At 35.4% G+C, this 25,634-nt stretch overlaps 1 protein-coding gene across 5 annotated transcripts in view; it reads left to right on the forward strand.

The window, feature by feature from the left end:
- LOC131525577 (ephrin type-A receptor 7-like) overlaps positions 1-25,634 on the forward strand; it is a 138,544-nt gene that overhangs the window by 93,778 nt on the left and 19,132 nt on the right. For all 5 annotated transcript variants that reach the window (XR_009267258.1, XM_058753387.1, XM_058753388.1 and 2 more), the window contains exons 5-8: positions 1,571-1,918; positions 20,677-20,804; positions 21,992-22,286; positions 23,662-23,770. Coding sequence is in view for 4 of the 5 variants with exons in the window: in XM_058753387.1 (XP_058609370.1) it covers positions 1,571-1,918; positions 20,677-20,804; positions 21,992-22,286; positions 23,662-23,770 (880 nt within the window). In the remaining variant the exon portion in view is untranslated. The remainder of the gene's footprint in view (positions 1-1,570; positions 1,919-20,676; positions 20,805-21,991; positions 22,287-23,661; positions 23,771-25,634) is intronic.

The following is a 25,634-nucleotide window of genomic DNA, read 5'->3' on the forward strand; positions in this document are numbered from 1 at the left end:
GGACAGCAGCAATTAACGCATCTGATCTCTCTCCTCCTCCCCTTCCCTCTTTTATCACTCTCTCTCTCTATTAGATAAGAGTCCCTCATTCATTCTGCCCACATGATTCACCATAAATCAGTTGCAGCTTCTGGGGGAAGTAGTTGTGAATGCCATAGCAAGCCATTCAGTTCTGTACAGCCGCTTTAAGGTCCTTGATCTTACCATGAAATCAAATGCTTTTTATAGGCTATCATCACAAAACCCATTTTAAAATCTGAAAAACACAGTTATTGGTACTGCTGTGTTCAAGTTGAATTTCTAAGGGTTTTTTATAATGTCTGCACTAGGTGGAAATAGAGGAATTATTTGTATTTAAATTCAAGCAAAGCAAACAGTCCTGCATTATGATAGTGGTCAAAATATTTGTGTTAGTTATTATTATTTGAATTTATTTTAATCACATTTCAAATTAAATGAACATTTTTACAAAGTTTTGCCAGTTTTAAGATATAATTAATCTCAAAAACATGTTAATTTTGTATTTTACCTTGTTTTATGCTTTTAGTCAAGCGGGTCAATAATAACAGTAATAATGGAAAAATACATACATTATTATTATCAGTAGTAGTAGTAGTTTTAAAGGCTCATCCAAAAATGAAAATTCTGTCATTAATTACTCACCTTCGTGCCGTTCCAAACCCATAAGACCTTCGTTCATCTTCAGAACACAAATTAAGATATTTTTGATGAAATCTGAGAGCTTTCTGACCGTGCATAGACCGCAGCGCAACTACCACTTTCAAGGCAGAGAAAGGTAGTAAGGACATTGTTAAAATTGTCCATGTGACATCAGTAGTTTTTATGAAGCTACGAGAATACTTTTTGTGCGCAAAGAAAACAAAAATAATGACTTTATACAACAATTTCTTCTCTTCTGTGTCATGAAATCTGTGTTCTGAAGATGAACAAAGGTCTTAGTTTTGGAACAACATGAGGTTGAGTAATTAATGACAGAATTTGTTTTTGTTTTTTTTCGGTGAACTATACCTTTAACTGCAACAACAACAACATTAAAACCTCTATTTTAAATATCACCAAGTGATTACAAAATGAAAACACTTTGCTTTTTAATTTTAATTCTGCTGCCACAGATTCAGTCAAATTACATGTCGGCACATTTACATGATGCAGCTTTTCCTCTCCCGGTATTTGTATGAATGGCGTTTTTTCTAGTGCATGAGAGCTGTGTTTGTCTTTGCCAATGCCCTCAATACTCCGTGATCTCTCTTTGACTGTCTTCCATGGCCTGTGTTCATTTCCTCTCAAGTGATTTTAAGCCTCAAGCTCTGTTAAGCTTTACCCAGTTGTAGCTAATTGGGTTAAATTATTAAAAAGAATTACAGTTCATTGAGGGGTAATTATCATCATGTTAATTAGAGTATGTTCAGATGACATTTATTTAATGCTTAAGATTTTATTTTATTATTTTTTTTTTGGTGGTGGTGGTACTGAACACTTCAGTACTTTTTGTTTTAATCAAGCATTACAAACTTAATTTGTTTATTTATTTATTTATTTTTGCACACAGGCCCCCCCTCTCCTCCTCGAGATCTGGTCTACACCCTCAAACAGTCCACACTCATTCTGGAGTGGGCCGCTCCGAATGACTCAGGCGGCCGAGGGGATCTCACCTACAGCATAGGCTGCCGGCGATGCGTCGGCCCCCCGCGGGCCCCGCAGGTGCAGTGTGAACCCTGCGGAGCCAGCGTGGGCTTCGTACCACAGCAGAGCGGACTGACGGAGCGCACAGTCACCGTAGTCAACCTGCTGCCCAACTCTAACTACTCCTTCAGTGTGGAGGCCAGGAACGGTGTTTCGGAGTTACTCCCCAATAAAAGGTTCTATGCGCAGGTCAACATCTCCACCAGCCTTCCAGGTACATCCTTCATAAAATACCTAGTATTAGGGTTGTAATGGTACACAAACATGATAGTTCGGTACGTTTTCTCTTTATATGTCATCTGATGTCATATGATCCCACATTGCAGCTTTCGCATTAGTCAGTGTAATGTGGATGGTGAATGCTGGTTTGCATGGTTTGTTTTTTGTCTTTGAGTGGTTGTCTTACTCCTAATATGTGACCCTGGACCACAAAACCAGTCTTAAGTCGCTGGGGTATATTTGTAGCAATAGCTAAAAATACATATATGGGTCAAAATTATCCATTTTTCTTTTATGCCAAAAATCATTAGGATATTAAGTAAAGATCATGTTCCATGAAGATATTTTGTAAATTTATTACCGTAAATATATCAAAACTTCATTTTTGATTAGTAATATGCATTGCTAAGAACTTCATTTGGACAACTTTAAAGGTGATTTTCTCAACATTTTGATTTTTTTGCACCCTCAGATTCCAGATTTTCAAATAGTTGTATCTCGGCCAAATATTGTCCGATCCTAACAAACTATACATCAATGGAAAGATTATTTATTCAGCTTTCAGATGATGTATAAATCTCAATTTCGAAAAAATTGACACTTAAGACTGGTTTTGTGGTCCAGGGTCACATACTGGTAGAGACCGTATTTGAGGACACCGTCCTCTCTCAGTAATACTGCAGCAGATGTTTTTATTCATCTCCATTTGATTTGAGTGAAATAGTCCCTTTTTTGAGCCAAATGAGGTTGCGACAAAGCAGCTTATTCGTCTTAGTGCTTCTCAGTTTCATTGCATCCTTGTGTCATTGATGTCTGTCCATACCATGTGGGATTAAACAACGTTCCTCTCCTCTTTTTAATGAGATCGGCAGCAGTGGTCAGTGTTACAGATTTTTTTTTATTATTATTATTTTCGGTTAGTGGATTTATAATGGTACACATGAGTATTATCAAAAAAAAATAAATAAATACACAAAACATTTACATTAGTTTTTTTACCATTAGTTGAGATGGTTGTTTTAATGTGGCTTAGTGCTGAACAACAGAAACTACACAATTACAAATCCGCTGCTAGCAGTTTATTTCCACTTTTTTTTTTTTTTAAGTTGGAAGACTAAATGTTCTGCACATAATTGGAGATTATAGTCATTTCTTTCAGGTGAAATTGCCATTTTTCTGTTATTTTATTCCACAATACAGAGCAATTGGTGTCCGAATGCAGTGTAATTCTCAAAGACCCCTTTGCTATAGTGACAGAATTCAGTAAACAGGATTATGGATAAGAAGAAGGCCAGAATTGTGCTCATGACAGAAATGAATGATGTCATAATAATAATAATAATAATAATAATAACTTTTGTGACCAAATGATTTCAAAATATTTTTGCTATTTTAATTGTTTTTTTACTTTTTGTGTTTTGTGGGCTCATAACAGAAATGACTGATGTTAAACATCATACCTGCATAATAGGGTTGTTCCGATTCCGATACTAGTATTGGAAATTCCACCGATACCACAAAAATTCTGGCATCGATATCGGCGAGTACTTGAAACCATGTACCGATTCGATACCATTTTCTTAAACAAGACCTATAGTTATGCGCGCTAGCTTTGCTTAACGCTGCAAATTGGAAATACTTCGCTGCTCAGAATGCAAACACAGGAAGTTGTGCTGTGTTGCCACAAGCAACCACTATTTAGAGCAGCGAAGAAGAAATACAAACGTGCTAGCACATTGCCAGTAAATCACTCGCATATGCGACTACATCTTCACCCTTTCGTATCAGTACTCGGCATCGGCCGATACCCTGAGCCTTGGTATCGGAATCGTTATCGGGCAGGGAAAAAGGGTATCGGAAAATATCTACTGCATAATGTATGACTATTGTCCATTTTTAGAGTCATACTATGTTAAAAACATAGTTTTACATCTAGAATAGGTGCTTATTTTGTGTGCCTGTACAGGTATGTGTGTGTATCTGTAAATAAGTTTTGCTTATATTGTGGGGCCTACAGTAAATGTCACAATAAGGATAGTAAAACCTCACATTACCTCCAGCCAACAGCCTCCATGAGGTAAATGGCTTATTAACATAGAAAATAATGTCTTAATGCAGAAAGGCTCATTTGAGGGTTTGTTTAGGAGCTATAGAAAATACCTTTAGCACAATGTAATATCAGCGTAACTGATAATAATGGAATGGAAAGTGCCCACCATGGTAAAAAACGCAGACGTGCGTGTGTGCATGTTGACCCATGAGCGCACACTCCATTTTTAGTGCTGACCAATTACAAAATGAAGTTGTATAAGAGCAGCATCTGGAGTCAAGCAGGGCTTAGTGAACAGCTGGTGTGTGTTTGTGTGAGACGTCAGTTCTAAAGAGTTTGCCTGCACACACACACATACATTGTACGCAATATTATGTAAATGTACGGTTACACACTTCAGAAATCACTTGGAGTATTAGACCCTCACCTGTGTTGTCAAATGCCTCTACAGGACAATGTGCACTGATATTAACTCCTTTTACACAACACCCAGATTAATACAGACCCACTGAGCTGCAAACACACGTACTGTACAGAGTCACACAGACTCACACTCACATTACCGCTTGCTCAGATCCTTCAATGATCCCAGAGTGCCCGAACACAAAGGCTGAAATAAGCAGCGCAAGAGCCGCATGTTTATTAATGGAGGAGATCTCTTTCATCAAGACTTATACACACTCAGATTTTGCTTTCCATTAAGAGTAAATTGCAGAGCGTTTATTTGGCACTCGACTCCTGCGCCTTTCATTATTTGATACTCTTCCCAGCACAATTGCTTTTTCTCAGCCAAAAATGACTCTTTCTTTGTCTCTCACACCTTTTCAGTAGTCCATTTTGTCTTTCTTTCTCTCCTTTTCCCCTTCAGGCAGAGTCCAAATTAACTTTTTCTTTCCACACCTGCCAAAGCAAGTGAATTGAGAACATTTGCCAGCCATGAAGCTGTTTATATAGATTTTTTTTCCAGGATATATTAGGATATATATGTTTCTTTTCTTTCTTTTTTTTCAGGATCAGGATCTTTTGATGAATAGAAAATTTGAAAGAATAAAGAAATCATAAAAAATCTTTAAGAAATGACTTTACTGCCACTTGGGTAATTTAATGTGTCCTTTCTGAATAAAAGTATTAATATTCTTTAAATATATAATAGATGCAATGATTTATTATGTAATAATTCATTGTTTTATTGCTTAATTATTATATTTATAATTTATTATTTTATATTTATTTTCATTTGCTATGACACTGGCAAATATTTTTTTTATCTACTCACCAAAGCCAGATTTTAAATTGCATTTGGCACTTGGTGGGTGTGAAATTTGGACCTGGGTCTCAGGTATAAATAATATTCCTTTTGTTTTCATCTTTGTGTGCTTGAAGTTGTGTAGGTAGCCATAACACAAGTCTTTAATTTTTATGTGTGTTGCATATTCTAACTTAATTTTGCTCTGTTCTCCTGTTCCGTTCTCAATCAACACACCATTAATCTCTCCCTCGCACAGCACAGGCTCAAGGTTAACTGGAGCTCTCAGAGGAAGTGCTATTACTTTATTGTGATGTACAGTCTCAGAGGCAGCTGTGTGTTTGAGCTCTGTGATTAGAGTCGGTGCGATTGCAAGCCAACACAAAGGAGTTTAACTGACTAGAGGCTGAGATCAGTGCCACGCTTGTGTTGAATGTGCATGTTCTGTGTTTATTGGCCCTTTGTTGAACTCTCTGTACAAATGAAATATAAGCATGCTGATCATTCTGAGAGCAGTTTGCAGCGACCAAATCAGGTCACTCAGCAGCCATCTTAGTAAAGCCCCCTGACAGATGTTTTCTATGTAGGTAAATGGCATGCAAGTACTGCTCCTAACTACATTTTAATTCCCTGAAATGTCAAAATTACATTTAAGTAAATATTTGTAATCAGTTGTAAAATTAATGCATTTCATGAGTTTAAAGGGATAGTCCACTAAAAAAGGGAAATTCTGGAATTTATTCATGTGGTTTCAATTTTTTTTTTTCTTTGGAACACAATAGAATATATTTTGTTGTATGGTGGAAACCAAACCGTTTTGGTTACCATTGACTTCCATTGTACTTTTTGAAACTGTTTGCTTACCAACATTTTTCAAGATCATCGTTTAGTTTTATACACTAAATAGTTCTGGTACTGTGTTGGGTCACCATTTGAAGGGATACTTCATGCAAAAATGAAAAGTCAGTGGTGTCCAGTATTGTTTTGGACCCCATTGTGTGTCATTGTATAAAAGATAAACAATTGAAACTGTCTTCACAATATCTTCTTTTATGTCATGCAGGTTTCACAGCACGAGTAACATGATGACATTTCATTTTTTGGATGAACTATCCCTTTCTAACTATCCTTACATCTGAAATTAACAACCAAACCAGTGTTAAAAATCAGTTGAGAATCACTGTAAGTGGCCATCAAGTTCCAAATAAAAAGAGAAAACTAACAAATTAGGTTATATATACAGCTAACCACTGAATTATCCAAGAAAGAAAGAAAGAAACCACTTTTTTCTAGGGAAAACACTGGGCTCAGAAAATTGCTAGTAAATTTTACAATCTATTACAAAGAAATCGCAAGTAACACATTAAATTAAAGGTGACATTTTGAAGCATAAAAACATAAAACTTACTCTAATAATCTTTGTGTTTACAACTTTGACAAATAATTTTTTAGAGCACATATTGTGAATGGTTCAGTTACATAAAATGACTAATACTGCGGTATAAGGTTTTGGTCATGCTGCTGTCGATTTTAATTTTAGAAAAACCTTAGTAAGTGTTACATTACGTATAATGTAATAGGCTTAAATCAAGCAGCTTCCCTCCTCACTATGCAAGCAATAATCTGAATTTAGCAGAAGAAATCAGTCAGAAATAGCCCCACACCCGTAAACAACCCTGCAAAGGTTCACAAGTGTGTAAGAACTTTGTGTCTAATCAGCTGTGAAGGTCCCTGGAGATCCGAGGCAGGAGGAGTTCCTGTACCCCACGGGACCTCCTTCCCTGCGGCCTCTCAAGAAAAGAAGCCAAGCAACCTGTCCTTTCAAGCCGAACCTCCCAGTAGGGCCTGCGGTGGGCCGATAAAGTCCGGCTCAAAGCCTCCTTCTCAAATACAGGGAAATCCGTTTGGTCAGGGTGCACTTCTCATCGACCTGTGGTCTTAAACCCTTCACTGGCTAAGAGCCAACGCTGCCGGCCGTGAACAGTGCGCTGTAAAGCTCCACAGACCTTCTCCGCAGCGTGGAGGCACCACTGGGCCCTTATCCTGAGAGGAAGTTTAATATTTCCCATTGGGAGAGCGAGAAGAGGGATTGGCTAACAGCTTTAGTTTAGGGTGGGGGTGAGAGTGTGCCCTCAAAGTCACTAATGCAGTATTCATAAAGGTCACTGGCTCTTTTATGACGTATTGTCTCAGAACACAGCAAGGGCGTCAGTCCCATCATGCTCTCTGCTTGCGTGGAGGCCGTCACGGTTAAGTGAGGTTATATTGCAGCAGTACACTAGAGCGTGTTGACATGTACACAGATACATGAAGAGAGACCGTGGAGATCGCACAAACACTGGCTATGACAGCTTCAACATATAAGCTAAACCCTGAAGGGACAAACAATAAAACTTCCAATAATCTTCACAGTACTAGTGATAGAATGATATATTGGACAGGACGGTTAATCGCTTGAGATTCAGCCATTCTGAAATTTGAGATTATCGGATTAACAGAAGCGTGTCGGTTGCATTTTCTGCTGAAAGCCTCGTCGATTGATAACATGCATTTTCTAGCAATGAGTGTATTCTGAGTAAATTACTGTTACTGTTTTCAACAGGTCCACATAGGTATGACTAAAATCAGTCATTTTATAACACTGAAAAATTCACAATATAGTTATATTTTCTTAATGTTCATAAAAAGTTGTTTATATATTAAATAAGCATGTTCTAATGCCTATTTTTGGATGATTCAGTTTATTAAATAATTCATCAAACAGGATAAAGTACCCTTTGAATTACTGACACTGTAATAATTTACTGTAATTTTTTTAAGTGCCTCATGCACCATTTAATACTATTGATCTGAAAATTTGATCTGAATTATTTTTCTCTTTTCTTTTTTTTTTCTTATTTTATATATGTGTTGTGTTCATAAATATATTTATATTCTAAATATAAAATATAATCCCCCATGATGCATACACCATTTAATACTGTGAATCTGAAAGTATGTTTCATTTGTTATTTTTCTCTTTTTATTTGGAACTTATATGGGTGCAAACCAAAATATAAGTGTGTTTATAAATACAAATATTATGAACACTATAATAATAATAATACAAAAGTGTGGTCATAAATAATAGAAATATATTCTGAACACATAATAATAATAATTATTATTATTATTGTTGTTGTTAGTTTGTGGGTCATGTGTAAATAACAAATAAGATCTTTCGGGGTGTAAAATTGATAGAAAATTAAAAAATAAATAAATAATTATCATATAGTCATACCACCCAGGCCTTGGACATATGTGCATTAGCATCTGACTGTGTGCTTGCAAGCTGGCTTGTGCCACAGTACATGCTACAAATTCAATTTAACTAGACATCTGTTGAGGCATTTTTTTTTTTCCAAAGTTAAATCAGTGTGAATTTATAAACTGAAAGAAATCTGACAGCATTCCAACCCCTATGATTTGTAAAGGCTTTTTGTCACCATGGATGAGTCACTTTTTTTTTTTTTTTGGCGTATTTTCTGTGGTAGAGAAATAACTCCATCGGCTACATGAATGTGTAAGTGCTTCATTCAGATCTTTAGAATCACCCATGACACATAGTAATTTTTAAAAGTGCCCCATACAACATTTAATAATGTGGATCTGAACAAGACCCAAACAAAGAGCGGGCAGATTTGGGTCACATCTTCTCTCAGATCTGAGTTTGGACAGCTCTGCTTTTGATAGATTGCAGCTCGTTTACACCAGAACACACTTTCCATAGTTGCTCAAAAAAGCTCCAATGTTTTCACAATTGTTTCAGGGTGTTTACGCGCCCAATGCGTGTGTGTGTCAGGGGGAGACAGGCAGAGGGGAGGGGTCAGTGTGGAGGGATTGACATTTCAATATCTTCAGAGGATTTGGTTTGGCTGCTTTAGATGGCCGAGGCCTGTGGAGCTCTCTGGGGGTCTGGCACCTCTGCGTGCCTCATCAGAGGAAGGGTAGGGTGAGAGGGATAAGAGGATGACATAGGGTGAAGGACAGCAGGATACATGGCCCAAAGAGGTCAAAGAGAGAGAGAAGTATGTTGTATGTATGTCAGCCTTACTTTCTTCTGTGGAACACAAAAGATTTATTTATTTATTTATTTTATGGCCAAACAGTGAAAGTCAGTTGGGTCTTTTTTTTTGTTTCTTGAAAAGCCAAATTGTTTACAGTATTTGATTGAATGATTGTTGAATGAATTATGAAAGATTTTTTTTTTCAACTTTACATAAAACTGTTTTCGAACTTAGTTTAAAAAATAAATTCTAACATATATATTACATTTATGGGAATAAAGTCATTTTGAAAATAATCTCATGAGTCTTTTACAACAATAAAATAGTAACATTACAAAATTAAATAGTAATAGTTTAAAAAAAAGTCAATTTAATGTTGTTTTAAAATCTTGTTTTAGGGTGGCACTTAAACGCTAGTGTATTTTCAGATCATTTAATTTAAATTTAGTTTGTTTCATATTTTAGACATTAGCCTAAATCTAACAAAACTAAATATTGTTAGATTTATGCTTAACACAAGAAAAACTAAAAATAAACTTTGAAACTGTTGATATTTTTTAATTCAAGTAAATTGAATCTTGAAATCTTAAATCTTGAAAAATAACATTTTTGGTGTATTTTTTCCCCCAAAATAACATTCCTGGCTGTTTTGTAGTACCTGCTGCTCTATGCAACCATCCGAACAATCCCAGCATTAGAAAAATTATTTTTACTTGTTTACACTCAGAGAAAAAAGTTCAAAACTGTCTCTGTGCCCTGGTAAAATGGTATATATTAACCCCTATTAGGTGCATATAGAAAGTACCTTAAAAGTACATTAGTACTTTAAAAGTATGTATTAGTGCCTAAAGTGTACAAATTACTACAATCTGAAAAGTTATTGCCCCATGAATAGTTTTGCATGTTTCTTCTGAGATACCTGAACATTACAGTCCGACTTCTACAGATTGACCAATCAGCATCTTAAATGTTTGTTTCTCTCTCCCTCCTCCACATCCATCCACCCGTCAGAAGCGACACACTCTCAGAAGCTCAAATCTTCCAGCTCAATTCACAGCACTTCCGTGCATTTGCTCTGGAGTGTGCATTACCGCACCCTCTGTCTCTCTCCCTAACAAGGGAGCTGCTCTCTCGGTCTGCTCTAATGGGGGAAAATGAGAGAGCACAAGGCTCCAGCAGCTCTAAAAGAGATTGAGTCATCACCCTCCATTCAGCGCCACACTCATCCAATTTGGCCCCCTTTGTCACAGAGTGCAAAGGATTTTAATTGGTTGCAACGCAACGTCTTTTCCTCACTCTCTGCGAGGGCTCGCTTTTACCGTTTTAGGTCTTTGTGGTAATCACGGATGTTTTTGCGAGCTTGTTATGTGGCATGCAAGGAGTTGGATGTTGGATTGAGCACACACACATACGCGGCTAGACGTCCTTAAATCATCAGAGCGTTGCAAAGAGCTCTAAGAGTGACGAGCAGCTAAAATGAATCAGGCTCTCAAGACAGAGGGAGGTGAGCGAATGCATGAAAGGAGACAAAAAACTGACTCTGAAATGCCCCTCTTCCTCCTTAGTCTCACCCTCGTTAGTGTTGAGATCTTTATTACACTGTTAGAGTGTTGGAGCTGGGTAATATATTTGCAATATACTGTAGTCGTGATTTTGATGATGATGATATAAAATTAGGAAACATTGTGATTTAACACAGTCTTTATTTAGCCATTAAGTTTAAAGAGCGTGTCATTAGATTAGTTTTGCCGTTCTTCTTGGTCTGCGACTCATGAATATAAGACAGCTGTGAAGTAACGTCTTAAATATTGTAGCAAAAAGCTTCGTCGGAGTTCAGTCAACTCATTTCAGATATAGAACTTGGATTCTGTGATTGGTCAACACACAAATAGTTCATGGAAGTCCCAGCATAGCATTTGTCCACAATTGTTAAATTTTTTTGGGTCGGTGTATTTGTTTTATTTATTTAATGAAACATTAACACTTTTATTCAGCAAGTATGAATTAAATTGATCAAAGGTGACAGGCAAGACACTTGTAATGTTACAAAAGATTTTTATTTTAAATAAATGTAACACTGTAACTTTGTTTATCAAACAATCCTGAAAGTTTCCACAAAACATTTTTAACATTGATAACAGTGAGAAAATATATTGAGCAGTAAATCGATTTTTGACTGCTGAAAATCAAAGGAATAAACAGGAATAAATTACATTAAAAAAAAAAAAAAATTGAAAACAGATATTTTAAATTGAAATAATATTTGACAATATTACTGTTTTATTGTGTTTTTGATAACGACAGTGCAGCCTTGAAATAGTCTTCTTTTATAAACATTTAAAAAAACAGACCAAACTTTTGAATGGTAGTGTATTAAATGTTCTATTAAAAATATATATTTAGGTAAATATTGCTGTTTATTAAAATGTATTGCAAACTGGGTGGGAAATTGACTTAATTGTTTTAAGAAGATTTTTCAATTTGATATTTAAAATATTACTTAATTATTACCATTAAAATTGTCATTAAACCTTTCAGTCTGCTGTAGTGACTGTTTGGTTGAAGTGACATTCCTTCTGACTAAAAAAAGAAAACATGAATATTAATATTTGTAAATCCCAGGTATCATCAAAAAGCTAAAAAATATCTAAATATAAATAGTGTAAATATTTATTTACCTGTATCGCCCAGCCTTATTGTATATGTTTGTTTTGCGCATATGTCTGTGTAATAAATAGTTCAAAATTGAATTTTTGAGGGGTTATTATGCATGCAGAATGTGTGTATGAGTTGTTCGGGATGCTTTGTGTCTCTCTGTGTGTGTGTGTAGCTGTAGGGGGTTGATGAGTTGCTCTGCCTCCACTCCCACTGCTCAGGCAATCTTGTGATGAGACCGATGGCCTAATGCTATGATTGACAGCTGTCTGTCATCTCTAGGGGGAGATGTCAGTCAGACGGTTTGCTATCTGCCAGACCACCCCATCTTTGGTTCTTTTCTTTGCAGTCGGTGCTGCATAAACGCTTTTTATATGTATGTGTGTGTGCATTTCTTTTACAGAGCTCGTTTTTCTTACTTCTCAATTCAGTCTAACTTTGCTGCACTTCACATGAACTCTTACAGCTTAGTGTGTTGTCTGTGCTGTCGGCTTGTTTTACGCTCTGTCTGTAGCTTACAGCATTGTTGCTACTTTGTGTCTGGAAAATGAAGCTCCTTATATTTCTGTCAGCCCCCTCTCTCTGTGTTTTCCCCTTTTTCATTTCCCCCTCCCCATTTCCTCTCTATTTATAAGTTAGGTGAATAATGAGCTTCTAACATAGACTGTTTCTGCTTACATCTTCAGGAGTGTTTTTGTGTAGATTGTTCAGATAGATAAATAAATAAATAAACACTTCCTCTTTAATTATTTACTGTTTAATACTTTTTCTATCCTACTTTCTTCTACTATATACTAATATACTAATTATTAATTTATTAATAATTTCTTATAATATGCTGTGGCAAGTTGGCAACCGTGAATTTAGTGGCTCTGTGGAGCTTTAAAGGAGTGGTTGACTGCTTTTTTCTAGGCTTGATTGTGTTTATGGGGTGCAGTCTAACATGTGTTAATGCTTCGTTTTTAAAAAAACACATTTTTCACATGATTTACCTTTATTCTACACCACTCTGTCCCTTCTCCTTTAAATGCTCCGATCATTTCCTGGTTTTATGAAGCCCCTCCCTCAGAAATGTGCAATGGGCTCAGCTTGATTAGCTGGCCCAGTGTTTTGTGATTCGCTAGAATCGCGCCTAGTGCGCATCTAAACGTCACACCCCTTGCCTCAGTGGCATGTGCTTCAGTTGTGTTGTAAACAGTGACGTCATCAATATTGCTTATCAATTTGAGCCCGATTGAGACGCAGAGGATATTAGTGAAGAGAATCGCGCAGCACATGGCTCTTCTTAATGGTATGTTTTTTGTTTGTTGTTGACTCGCAATTTTAGATACGCTGTTATTTGTAAATACGGGCACAAAGTAACGCGGGGTTAGTTGTAACACACGTTTTTTAAATATTTCCACACATGCTAGCATAACCAAATTTACAGTATTTACTAGTTACCATATCAACATTATATAGAGAAAAAAAGTGCGCCAAAATTCAAAAGTCTTTTGAAGATATTGCTGAACATTTATTTTACCATAGTAAAATGCAATTTCTGGCTTAAGTAAATTTTTCATCTCAGTTTTTATTACTAATTTAAAATGAGACAAATCTGCTATTATTTTAATCTCCAATCTGTTATTTATCAGTTTAGATCGTTGTTTAATGCCTCGGTAACTAGCAGAAGACACTAACCGGTTTTAAATTAAAGTTGCACAGATGGGGTAAGTTGTAACACTGCGTTACAATCTGCCCTGCCGTGCTATTCTATGACATTAGTGATGTAATTCACACTATTTACTTTAATACATTTTAATGAGAAATGACAAGAAACAGGTGAATAAAGACTGACAATCATTGGTTAATGTTCAGAAATAATTATTTACAAGACATGTAAAGCATTTTTTCTTGTTTATGTGGGCTGTCCCAAGCATGGTTGCAATATTTTCTTTGTCAAACTCAAAAATCAGATTACTTTTAATTATTAAAAAACACCATTATTTTATTTAAAATAAATAATTATTTTATTTTATTGACAAAATATTTTAGGGTGTCATATGGTCATGTTACAACGTGCCCCTCAGCTGTTACAATGTACCCCACCTATGGGGCATGTTGTCACATTTCACTTCCAATTTTTGAGGGTAAATAAAGAAAAACGTATACACTGTATTTATGAAACAAAGCGACATATTTGTACTAGACAAGTGTGAAATTACTGTGGATAAAAAAAATATACTCTGAACACGAAGTGGATTTACACAATTTGAGAAAGTCAAAAAGTGTTACTTTGTGCCCCGCTCTCCCCTACTGCTTTTGTTAACTTTTAATATACGGTTTTATCCGGATTAAAGCTGTTATACAGCACGGCAACCGTGTGTGCGTCCATGTTTAACACTTCTCATAGCTATGTGAAAAATATCTGTCTGTCTATACACATAAAGTGTATAAATGGAACGGTTCCTTGTTGGAGCTGAGCTGATGATCTGAATGAGAGAGAGAGGGAGAGAGAGAGCAGAGTGTGTGCAGAGCAGGGGGGTGTGAGGGGCTTTAGAGCATTGATTTTTGAAACTTGTGAATCCATTCGAATCGTTAGAAGACAGAATCGTGATTTCATATATAAATAGATTTATTCGTGCACCACTAGTTTTGTCGGCATGGCAACAACTCTTTCTCGTCTAGTGCAGCGTTGCCCCGCCCCCCTTCGTTGCGTGTTCCCGGGGGCGGGGTTTGGGGAAGTAACTCGTTGCAGTCCCTACAAGCCATTTTTGTAGACATTAAACTGCCAGAATTTTAAAAGACATCTTAAAAGATATCTCCGTTTGCATTGAACTTTCAGCGTTGCAACTTTGCATATATTGTTTATGCTCAAACAGCAACATTACACACTAACTAAAGTTAAAAAGTGAAATCTCAATCAACCACCCCTTTGCTTTTTTTTTGTTTGTTAGCCCCACACTTTTTTGAGCAACACTCACTCAACCGATGACACGGTTTGGGGGCGGGGCTATCTGTTAAGCCAGCCAATGGTTGATGTTTTTTTTTTTTTTTTTAAATGTAAACCTATGTGAAAACAGTCGTTGTTTTTGTAGTTTGGTGTTGGAAATAATGCAGAAATTACACATTGCACCTTTAAGGACACTCATAATTCTGAGGAATTTGAAATTCAATGCGAAATACTATTAGCAAATCTGATTCATTTATTCGCCTTTTTCTGCCTTTCGTCTCTGTTTGCTGTTTCTGTACTCATTCTTTGCTCTATTTATTCTTTTTTAAAAGCCTTTTTCTCCCATTTATCTCCTTTTCCTCACCATTCACCACACTATCTCATTCCCTCTCTTCCTCTCCTCCTCCACCTCCGCTTCCTCTTCCCTTCCTGCTTCCTTTCATTCCCCCGTCTCTCTGTCCCAGGTGTACGTAGGATGTTGTAATATCATTCTTTAGATGGAAATGTATATGTCTTGCAGGCTTCAGTCCCTGCTCCTCTATCTCACCCTCCCAGCAGGCCGACAGAAATCCCCTCTTCCACATCCTCCCTCTTTCCCTCCCTCTATTCTATCCTTCCCGCTCTCCCTGCGATAATATAAATGATAATAGCAACTCTATCAACCTGCCCAGCTGGTGAGGCATACTGGGTAATGTGTACAACCATTTGTTTGTTTATTTCAGAATATTTTTTCTTTATTTATTTCTTGGTAGCGGATTGTAAATGTGTGCGTGTGTGGAATGTGCTGTGTACATATGCAGCTTTTTGGCCACATTTTGGGGTGGATAATGTGGTGGACAAACGTTTTGTCATTTTGGAATACCTAGAATACAAAGCATAATGTATCCTGTCATATAATGAATGTTGAGTATATTCAACGTTTAATGGTTGAATATATTTAAATCAAAGTATGTACTTTTGTGCTGCATTGATGAAGAACTTGACTCCTTATCCTCACAGAGCCCTGCAATGGATGTGTGTAAACACTGTAATACACACACACACACTTTCTCCCTAACTGCAAGGTTAACTCAAACCTGGAGGCATCTGATGCTCTGCGAGACTGCAGTGATATAGCAGTGGCGTATGTGTGTGTATGCTTGTGTATTATCATGCATGACTTGACTATTTGGTCGCGTTCACCACTGCCATTGCTGAGGGCAAGATCACATTTCACCCTGCCAGACTGTTGCAACCCTGTATTGCTCTCTCTCACTACAGTCAGCAGTGTTTCAGTGCCAGTTGTCAAAAACATTGCTAACTGGTTGTATTGAAAGAAAACACACTCCAAATCTTTTTCTTTGTTATTTGCACCCGTTCTACTCTTTCACACACAACAGTCCTTTAAGTGGATGTACTGTAAGTATTTAACAAAAGCACCACGATTAGCCGGATGTAGTCGCTGCAGTGGCGCGAGCCAAAGACTGCAGAGCCAATAGAAGGAATTCTCCAGACAATAATGAGACGACTGAGGATGAGAGAGAGACTTACGCACTTATTCACAGGAAGATGTCCTGAGGGAGTGACGTGTGCCTGCCTGCATGCTCTGATAGCACACTGCTCCGTGCCAAGCGGAGTTTCCAAAACGCCCCTGCTGAAAGAATCTGTGGCTCTGCCACTGCAAAAAAAGCCATGTTGGCTCAGTCTAGAGGGCAATACAGACTGCTCAAGAAATCCGGTGCTTCCTTACTCTTGTGACCACTGACATGCTGCAAAGATCATTTTCTTTATCAGAATGTTAAATGTCAAATTAATATTTGTTTCCATTGGCAAGTCAGTGTTATTTTAGTGTTATGTACATTTATAGTATATACATCTCAATATTGTTTTATTTATATGTTTTCAGTTTTTCATTTGAATTTTAAACACTTAATATTGTTTAAATAATTATTTTAAAAAATCATTTTTTAAAATATTTATATTTTTTATTTATTCCAAAAATGTTGCTTTTAAGATTAAGTTAGACATAGAAAAAATAATATCAGTTATATGTGTTACGCAAATTAGAAAATCAAATTTAAATTGTATTTAGCATGCATAAAATGCCAGTTTTTAAGTCCTAGCAAAACAAAGTACTCAGCAAAATTAATCCAGAAATGTTTAAAATGTTTACATTTATTAGCTAATTGCCAAGACAATGTTTTATTTAATATTTATATTTCAACTTTATTTCAATTAGCAAAGAAATTACATTTTCTAGTTTCAGTTAACAGAAACAACACTGTGGCAAATATATGAAATCCTTTTTTTGTAGTGCATTGATTGGGGTTTGAAGATGTCATGTTCACATTTACCTAATAGAGTGTTTGTGTATGCTGTGAATGCATTTGTATGTGTGTGTTTGAAAGGTTAACATGTAGCATAACACCCTAACCTGTCTTACAGAGGTCAGTTCAATAGCGCTGTCCGATTCAGAACATTGTAACCTTCAGTTTGGTGCCTGCAGTGATGGAGTTACACTCAAAGCAATTCATCTCTTTTCTCATTTCCTCCCACTTGGATGGGGTCAGACTGCCAGCAATCAGTTGTGAGTGTATCTCTGTGCGAGTGTGTGTGTGTTGTGCAGGGTGGTGTTAACTATGTTTGCAAGTGAATTTTTTCAGAGTTGGAGTGGGAGGCTGAGCAGCAGTTTGGAGCTCTTTATACATTATTCATTATGGTGGGTAAGAAACAACAGCCTGGAGTAGAAATCAAGAGGGAGAGAAGCTTCTCTTACACCCTGTATAACCCACAAACTGTTATGTTGTGCCTCTCATCCCTCTTGATTATAAATCCATTTATTAGCGAATTAGGAGGTGTTTTTGCTAGGGTTTTTTTCTCTACACATAACTCGCAGTGGGGTCCAGAAGTGCGAGACCACGTAAAGTTTTAAGAAATTTCTAGGTTGCCAATAATATAAGCAAATTTGACCTTGTGAACACCAGAAAGCATTTTATGCTTCAATGGAGCCAAGAGCATCTCACCAAATTATCATGTTCTCCAGCATTTGTACAATTCTAAATCATGTTTACACAAACTTGTATTTTATTTTTTTCTTTGGCTATAAATTACTGTAACTAAGTACTGGTGTGACCTTTTTTAAATTCCTAATCTAGTCACTAGAACCCTGTTTAAAAAAAACACAAAATACTACAATATTCTGAAATGGTTTTTTTTTTTAACTTAAATTGTAATGCTGATATAATTTGTAGTTTTATTACGTATTGTGTATTATGTAGTTTCTATAGTTTTAATTTTTTTTTTTTATTAAAAATTTATTTTTTTTAATACAATTTTTTGAAAAAGACATAAAAGTTTTAAAAAATCACAATTATACAAAATAAGTAAATATAATTAATAATTATTCTTAAAGCTATTGTAAATGCACATACTACACACACACAAATGCGCGTTTTGTTTAAGAGTGTGATTTCCTTTCCTAAAACTGCCTTATTGAGTGTTGAAAAATCCTCCATTCATATTTTCTTTGTGGCCCGTCTACCTTGCTGTAGCCTTGGGTTACCACATACACACTGAATTGTGCTGGTTATGTGTCTAATGTGAGTTCAGGTTTGTTTGTTTTTTGTCATTTCCTTCCATTTGCCATCATTTCCTGTCATCTCTACACTAGACCTGTCAATAAAAGTAGAATAAAGGCCAAAGATGGAATGAAAAAGAGCTCACACATCTGACCAGGATTGAATCATCTGTACACAGTGTAGTAAAGCTGTCAGCCGTCTCGCACAGCATGCCACAGTACAGTTGTCCGCGATCTTTAATGAGCAGTGTAGCTGTCACTTTTTCTGAGATCAAAGGATTTTTACTGAGATATCTTAGTTTTATTTCACGCCAGTGTCTCGTGGGATGTCTGGAGCATCAGGCCGAAAGAACAGCCTGAATGACAATAACCCTCATCCCTTTGTCAGACACATGAAGAGGACAAGCACCGGCTTTGATCAGCACCACAAATTGCACTGTAATTTTGAATCACGGTATAAAGACGTGATGGAAACTGTGTGAGTGTGTGCTACTGCATGTGAAGAAAGAAAAGCAAGCGTTATTGGACAAATAAGGTTTGTTTTGGTTCTTGGTTGATGTATGAGAGTCTTATTTGTCCAATGCTTGTTTTCGACGTGATGGAGCTGTCAGTTCTCGGTGGGGGATTTTGAGTGGCAGCTCTCAGCTGTTCTGTCGTCGTTAATCATCTCTTAATCAGAACGGCAGGAGACGTTCTTACATTCAGGACAGGAAAATAGTCTTGCAGTTTATTGGAGGTGAAAAAAAGCATGTGAAAAGTGTAGTATGCCCAAATTTCATAAAACGGTAGGCAAAATGACCTATTACTTTTGGCGAGATTCTGAATACACATACAAAGGATAGTTTACTGTCCCATAAAGCTATGGGATTGGATTCATAAGTGGTGGTTAAGCAATGCAAGTTTTAGGTCACATGACAATAACAACATTGTGGATGTATTACTGTATGTCCAGATTACATTTAACAGTCACAATATATATATATATATATATATATATATATATATATATATATATATATATATATATATATATATATATATATATATATATATATATATATATATATATATTTATATATATATATATATATATATATATATATATATATATATATATATATATATATATATATATATATTTATATATACATATATATATATATATATATATACATATATATATATATATATATATATATATATATATATATATATATATATATATATATATATATATATATATATATATATATATATATATACATATATATATACATATATATATATATATATATATATATATATATATATATATATATATATACATATATATATATATATATATATATATATATATATATATACATATATATATATATATATATATATATATATATATATATATATTTATTTAAATGGGATACCTACTCAGAAAGTATGTGATTTCCGACACAGCTATAGCTGTCTTGAGAGTACCGTTATATCTTATTATGTAAATTATATTTCATTCCATGAGCTAATATATATTAATATATATTAATCCTTATTGTGCCCCTACAAGAAAACTAACTTACTGTTAATGTTATTTTATGTTTTTATATTATTTATACAGTAATATTTAGTTATACATTTATTAATCAGTTTTAGCTTTGAGAATATAAAAGAAGGTTGTGTCAGATTTACAAATAAGAATGATTGTTTTCATCAGTATTGTGTTGTTTTCCAACACTAATATCTAAATTAAAAGCAAAACTCAGTCATAAGATGTTAAGAGTTGTTTTCAGAGTTGCCAGTTTTGCTACAGAAAAGAAAAAAAAATCTTGTTTTTAACACAACCCTCACAATTTTGTACTGGATTTGATTCAATTAAATTAATGAATATTGCCACTGGAATTAGGAATGTTCTGTAAACATAATTTTAAATATATTTTAAATCTTAATATTTTATGTTGTTTCACCTCTCAAACAAGTGTGTCTTGTTTTAAGAGTGTTTAGATATTTGCAAAGTGTTTGCTCATAAATGTTGAATACTGTTCCTAAAGTGTTGAATTTGTGCCAGTTATATCTTGGAGTTTGTCTAACCGGCATTGAACACACAATGGATGGATTTGACATTATTCTGACAGCAGGAGAACGTCTTAATCAAATCTTTATCAGCATGTTCAGACAGTTATCATCACCAATCTGTTACACACTCAGGCAGAAGAACTTCAAGTCACAGTTTTCTTTTAATTATTTACAGTTTTCTCTCTCTGTCTGTCTCTTTAGCGCCTTCCCAGGTTAACGAGCTGCGAGCGGAGAAGGTTGAGCAGCGCAGTGTGACTCTGGTTTGGAGGGAACCTGCCGTGTATCCCAACAGCAGCCGCACTGAATACGAGATCAAATACTACGAGAAGGTACGGTTACATCCTCTGTCCTCTCCACTAAAGCTCTGAAGCTGTTATTAACCTGCATGTGTGTACACCCACACTAAACAGCAGCTTCCCACAGGCCTGTAGCTCATTGATCATTCAGTCAGATGCAGTAGCTGCTTTAAAACATGTAGCTACCAGACATTGATGTCTGTTCAAACTCTTGCCAGGATTGAGGGGGAAAAAACACAATAATACATTTCTATTTGACACTGATTATAGATCATAAGCAGATAGCATGTAATGTAAATGACTTAAATGATTGTTTGGTTGGTTTTTTTAATCCGTGAAAGGGAAATCAGGGAAAATCAATGCAAACATGTCTGACTGTATAACGGCTGATGTCAAGACCTTGTAAATGATCTACTTATCTCGTCTTGTTTTTCATTTTTATTGATTTGCAAGTAAACCCTTAAAGCAAGTTTTTGCAATGAGTTAACCTTTAATGGTTTATGTTTTGTTGTGCATATAAGCATGTTTCATGATTTTTATTGTGACTTTTATTTTCTAATTTTTTAATGAAGGTTTAAAACTGTAATGTACGAATTATAGCATGCTTTCACATTTTATTGTTGATAAAAGGCTTTTTATGTATAGATTGTGTTGTTTTACCCTTGTTTCAAAATTTCAGTTTTAAAATATGAAAATGCATTGCTAGAAAAAAAGATCTAAATAAAGATTCAAATAATCATAAACCATTTCATTATTTATTTGATGAAAATGTATTTAGTTTATATATATATATATATATATATATATATATATATATATATATATATATATATAAAATATTATTTCTGGCACAACCAATTAATTTTATTATGTATTTATTTATTTATTTGTTTTATTTTTAAAGAATTAATACTTTTGTAATATTAAAATTCTATTTTAAATAAATGTTGTTCTTTTGACCTTTCTTTTCATCAAAGAATTCTTAAAAACCTCATCACCGTAAAAATATTAAGCAGCACAACTCTTTTCCTCATTGTTAATAATAAGAAATGTTTCTTGAGAACCAAATCAGCATATTAGAATAATTTCCGAAGGATCGTGTGACACTGAAGACAAAAGACAATATTGATCCAGAAATGTTCAAATATAATCTCCATCACTGTCATTTATTCCATAGACTTCCATAATTAATTTATGGACATATTTCTGTGTTCCTCCAGGACCAGAAAGATCAGAGTTATTCCACGGTGAAGACGGCCGCCACGAGAATCAGTGTCAACAACCTGAAACCAGGCACCACTTATGTCTTCCTCATTCGCACCTGCTCCAGCCCAGCGCTTTCTTCTCTTTCTTCCTCTCCTCTTTCTTCTTCCTCCTCCTCCTCGTCTTCCTCTTTGTCTCCATCTTCCCCGTCTGCTTCCTCTTCCTCCTCCAGCCCTGTGGCAGCTGTCTCGCCCCCTCCGCTCGACTACGGGGCGTACAGCACACCGCTGGAGCTGCAGACGCTGGGGGAACGTGAGTGAGAGTTTCTTCTCTTTGTTTTAGAAGAAAGAGTGTATGTGAAAGGAATGTGTGGTGCGGTTATTTTAGGAACTTTTTTCGGAGGGGGTTATTTCATGATAGTACACAAAATATGTTGGCTTTACAGTGAAACAATGACTTTAAAGTGCAAATGCTTGCTGTCATCTTTAATTTAAGAGGACACATTCATATTGAATGAACACTTTAGAAGGACTTTCACGTGTGACCTCGTCAGGCTCCTTCATTGTAGCACACAAACAAGTATTTGAGCAGCTTTAGATTATGCAGAACAAAGCTGCCATGTTTGGTGCCTGCTTGCAAGCCATTTAGACTGGATGAGTCTCATTCCAGATCCTGTCTGGTTTCGCTCCACTGTGCTTTTGCTCCTAACAGCTTGGGGTTTTTCTCAAATGTGAAGTGCTCCGCTAGGTTCAAAATGGTTGATTAAATCGGATAATAGAAACTTTTTCACTTCTCAGCCCTCAAAAAAACCAACTCTTAAACTTTGAGCATGTTTGTTTTTCTGAAAGGACCTCGTAGTCAAATTATTTAAAATTATATTTTAAAATTATATTAATATATTATATGATACTAATTACATTATATTCACTATATTACCCTTCATTGTGACATCAAAGTTATTATTAGGACTGACTGTGAATTTACATTTTTAGTACTCATTTTTTGTAGTTAGTGTATTAACATATTCAGGGCCGAAGACTGAATAATAGGCCTTTGTGATTGATATTTAGAGCATAAATTTAAATAAAATGTTAAATAGATATATAAAATACCATTCAAGAGTTTAAGGTCAAAAAGATTTTAAAAGATTAAGCACAGAACTGAATAACTCAGTAATACTCTAAAACTGCTTTCTTCACAATTTATGGACTTACAGTAACCTTGTATGTCCATTCGCTGCTGTCCTGATGTCTCCGCTGGTGAGGCTGCTATTTCACTTGTTTATTTTCAATGATAATTGAATTTCACAGAAAAAGGAGTGCAAATAAGTTTACCTCTGTTAAATGTCCCATCAGGGTTTGAATTCTAAATGAATGACTCGTAAAAGGGTTTTTCTCCATTATTTACCAATAAACAGCTGCTTTACTAGGAATCAACTTTCCATTTGAGAGCCAAAGTGTTTTTGCGTTACTGAAAGTAGTTCCTCTGTGTCCAGATGGATGGAGTAGGACCATTTGGAGGAAAGTCTTAACTATTTAACTCAAAAATGTATTCCCATTAGGATCCTATCAAAATAAATAAGGAAAGACTTCAAAGATCAATCTTCTCGTCAAGCTCCAGTGCTTTTAGAGCCATCGTGAATACTAACCAAATCTTTTGTTTGTCTTTGTGTGTGTTTGTTGTGCAGTGGCCCTGGCCTCTAGTGAACAGAGTCCTGTGGTGATCATCGTGGTGGTTTCGGTGGCTGCTCTCATCATGTTACTGACTCTTGGAGTTGGATTGCTCATCTGGAGAAGGTATAACTGCTATTTCAAGGCGTTTTACAAAGACTAGCCCATCAAATGCTTCCTGCAATCACCTCTACAGAACAAATCTGCAAGGTTATCAGTCTAAGGTTAAATCTGGCCCATCGAACATCATTGGTTCATGACCGTCTCATGATCTTTTTTTTGGATGAACTATCCCTTTAACTGAAATAGGATATGGTTGCACCTTCCGTTACTGCTCCCTAACGACGACCTGACAGTTGCATCAGCAAAAGCCTTTTTCTACTTCCATGGTCTGCAAAATCATCCATTAGAATGAATCAAAACACATTTTTAGTCGAGTCCATCTCTCACATACACAGATGCGCAAACTCATCCGTCATCCCACAGGAGAGCGTGAAGCCTCGTTCCTCTTTCTGAGAGGCACAATGCCGTTGTTAGCTTGTTTGACGGGCAGTGCAATCACTCAATCCAATTTCACTATGATTGTGAGATGTGTACACGCTGTGTGTGTGTTTGTAAGGGCTGCCTCTCCCAGCAGGGAGTAAAGGTGGAGAAATATGAAGAAAGACATGCCTTCTGCTGCCGTATTGTTATTTAGACAGATCTCTCTCTCTCACTGATCACATAGACAACAAAACCGTCCCACATGCACAGAAGTGCTCCTGCGACGCAAAAGTGCATGTATGCAATACATGAGGAAAATCACCATTTGTGTGTTTTCACAAGGTCATCAAGTTCTTCCAAAGTGGGACATAAAAGAAGCGTACAGTTGTCGCTGTGGTGTAGTGGTTAGTGTACATGAGGCTCATGCGGATGGTGCAGGTTTATGTCCTGATTCAGTCATCCCTTTACAACATTTTAGTGCAATTAAAAAAAAAAAAAAGTTTATGCCTAGCGAAATGTGGTCATGTTAATCGTTTTAGAAGATTATCGTAATAATGACTTCAATCTTGAAGTCATTTTTCATTTTTATTTTATTAATATTACGACTTTTTAATTTTCATTTCACTGTCACACTTTTTTTAAATATTTACTACTTTCCTCGGGTGGTTACTTTATTATAATTTTGCCTTTTTTCTTAATATTACCACTTGTAATGTATGACTTTATTGGCAGTTTTATCTCTGTTGTTATTTTGACTTTTTTAAATATTATTAGTTTAATTTTGTAATGTTACGGCTTTATTATAATAATTGATTTTGCAAAATATTACTACTTTCACTTCATGACTTTATTGTAATTTAGACTTCTTCAAATTACTACTACTTTAATCTTGTAATATTACAATTAAGATTTGTAATTATGACTTTGTCATAATTGACTTTCACCGTGACGTTATTTTGACTTTATTTTCAAAATATTGCTACTTTAATCTTGTAATATTATGATTTTGACTCAAAATACTATATAATACAATATTATAAAATATTATCTAAACTACTTTCATAATTTATTGCTATTTGGACTGTTCAAAATATTACCATTTTAATCTTGTAATTTTACTACTTCATTTTCTAATCTTTGACTTTTTTCTATTTTCATAAAGGCCTTATTATGTGAGATTATTCTCATAACATTATGACTTTGTTCTCATAGTGCCATGACTTTTTCTATCTTACATTTTTTTTTACATTGAGAAAGCAATGAGACAGAATCTGCCATTTTTTGCATTTTCTGCACTGATTTTTGAATAAGTTTAAACATGGTAAAATGTGTTAAATTGAGCTGAGAGTAATGCAATCTTATAGGTAGCTGAAAGCAAAATCATTTCACAAACAAAAATGAAAGGAACGCAGGATGCATAACAGTTTGTGAATGATGGCTGTTCCAATTCTGCGGAAATCTATGGATCTTTCGGCTGAGTTTTGCATGCACAGATTCCACGTGCCTG

Source organism: Onychostoma macrolepis, chromosome 19 (genome assembly GCF_012432095.1).
Source record: "Onychostoma macrolepis isolate SWU-2019 chromosome 19, ASM1243209v1, whole genome shotgun sequence".
In the NCBI taxonomy this organism is placed as follows: domain Eukaryota; kingdom Metazoa; phylum Chordata; class Actinopteri; order Cypriniformes; family Cyprinidae; genus Onychostoma; species Onychostoma macrolepis.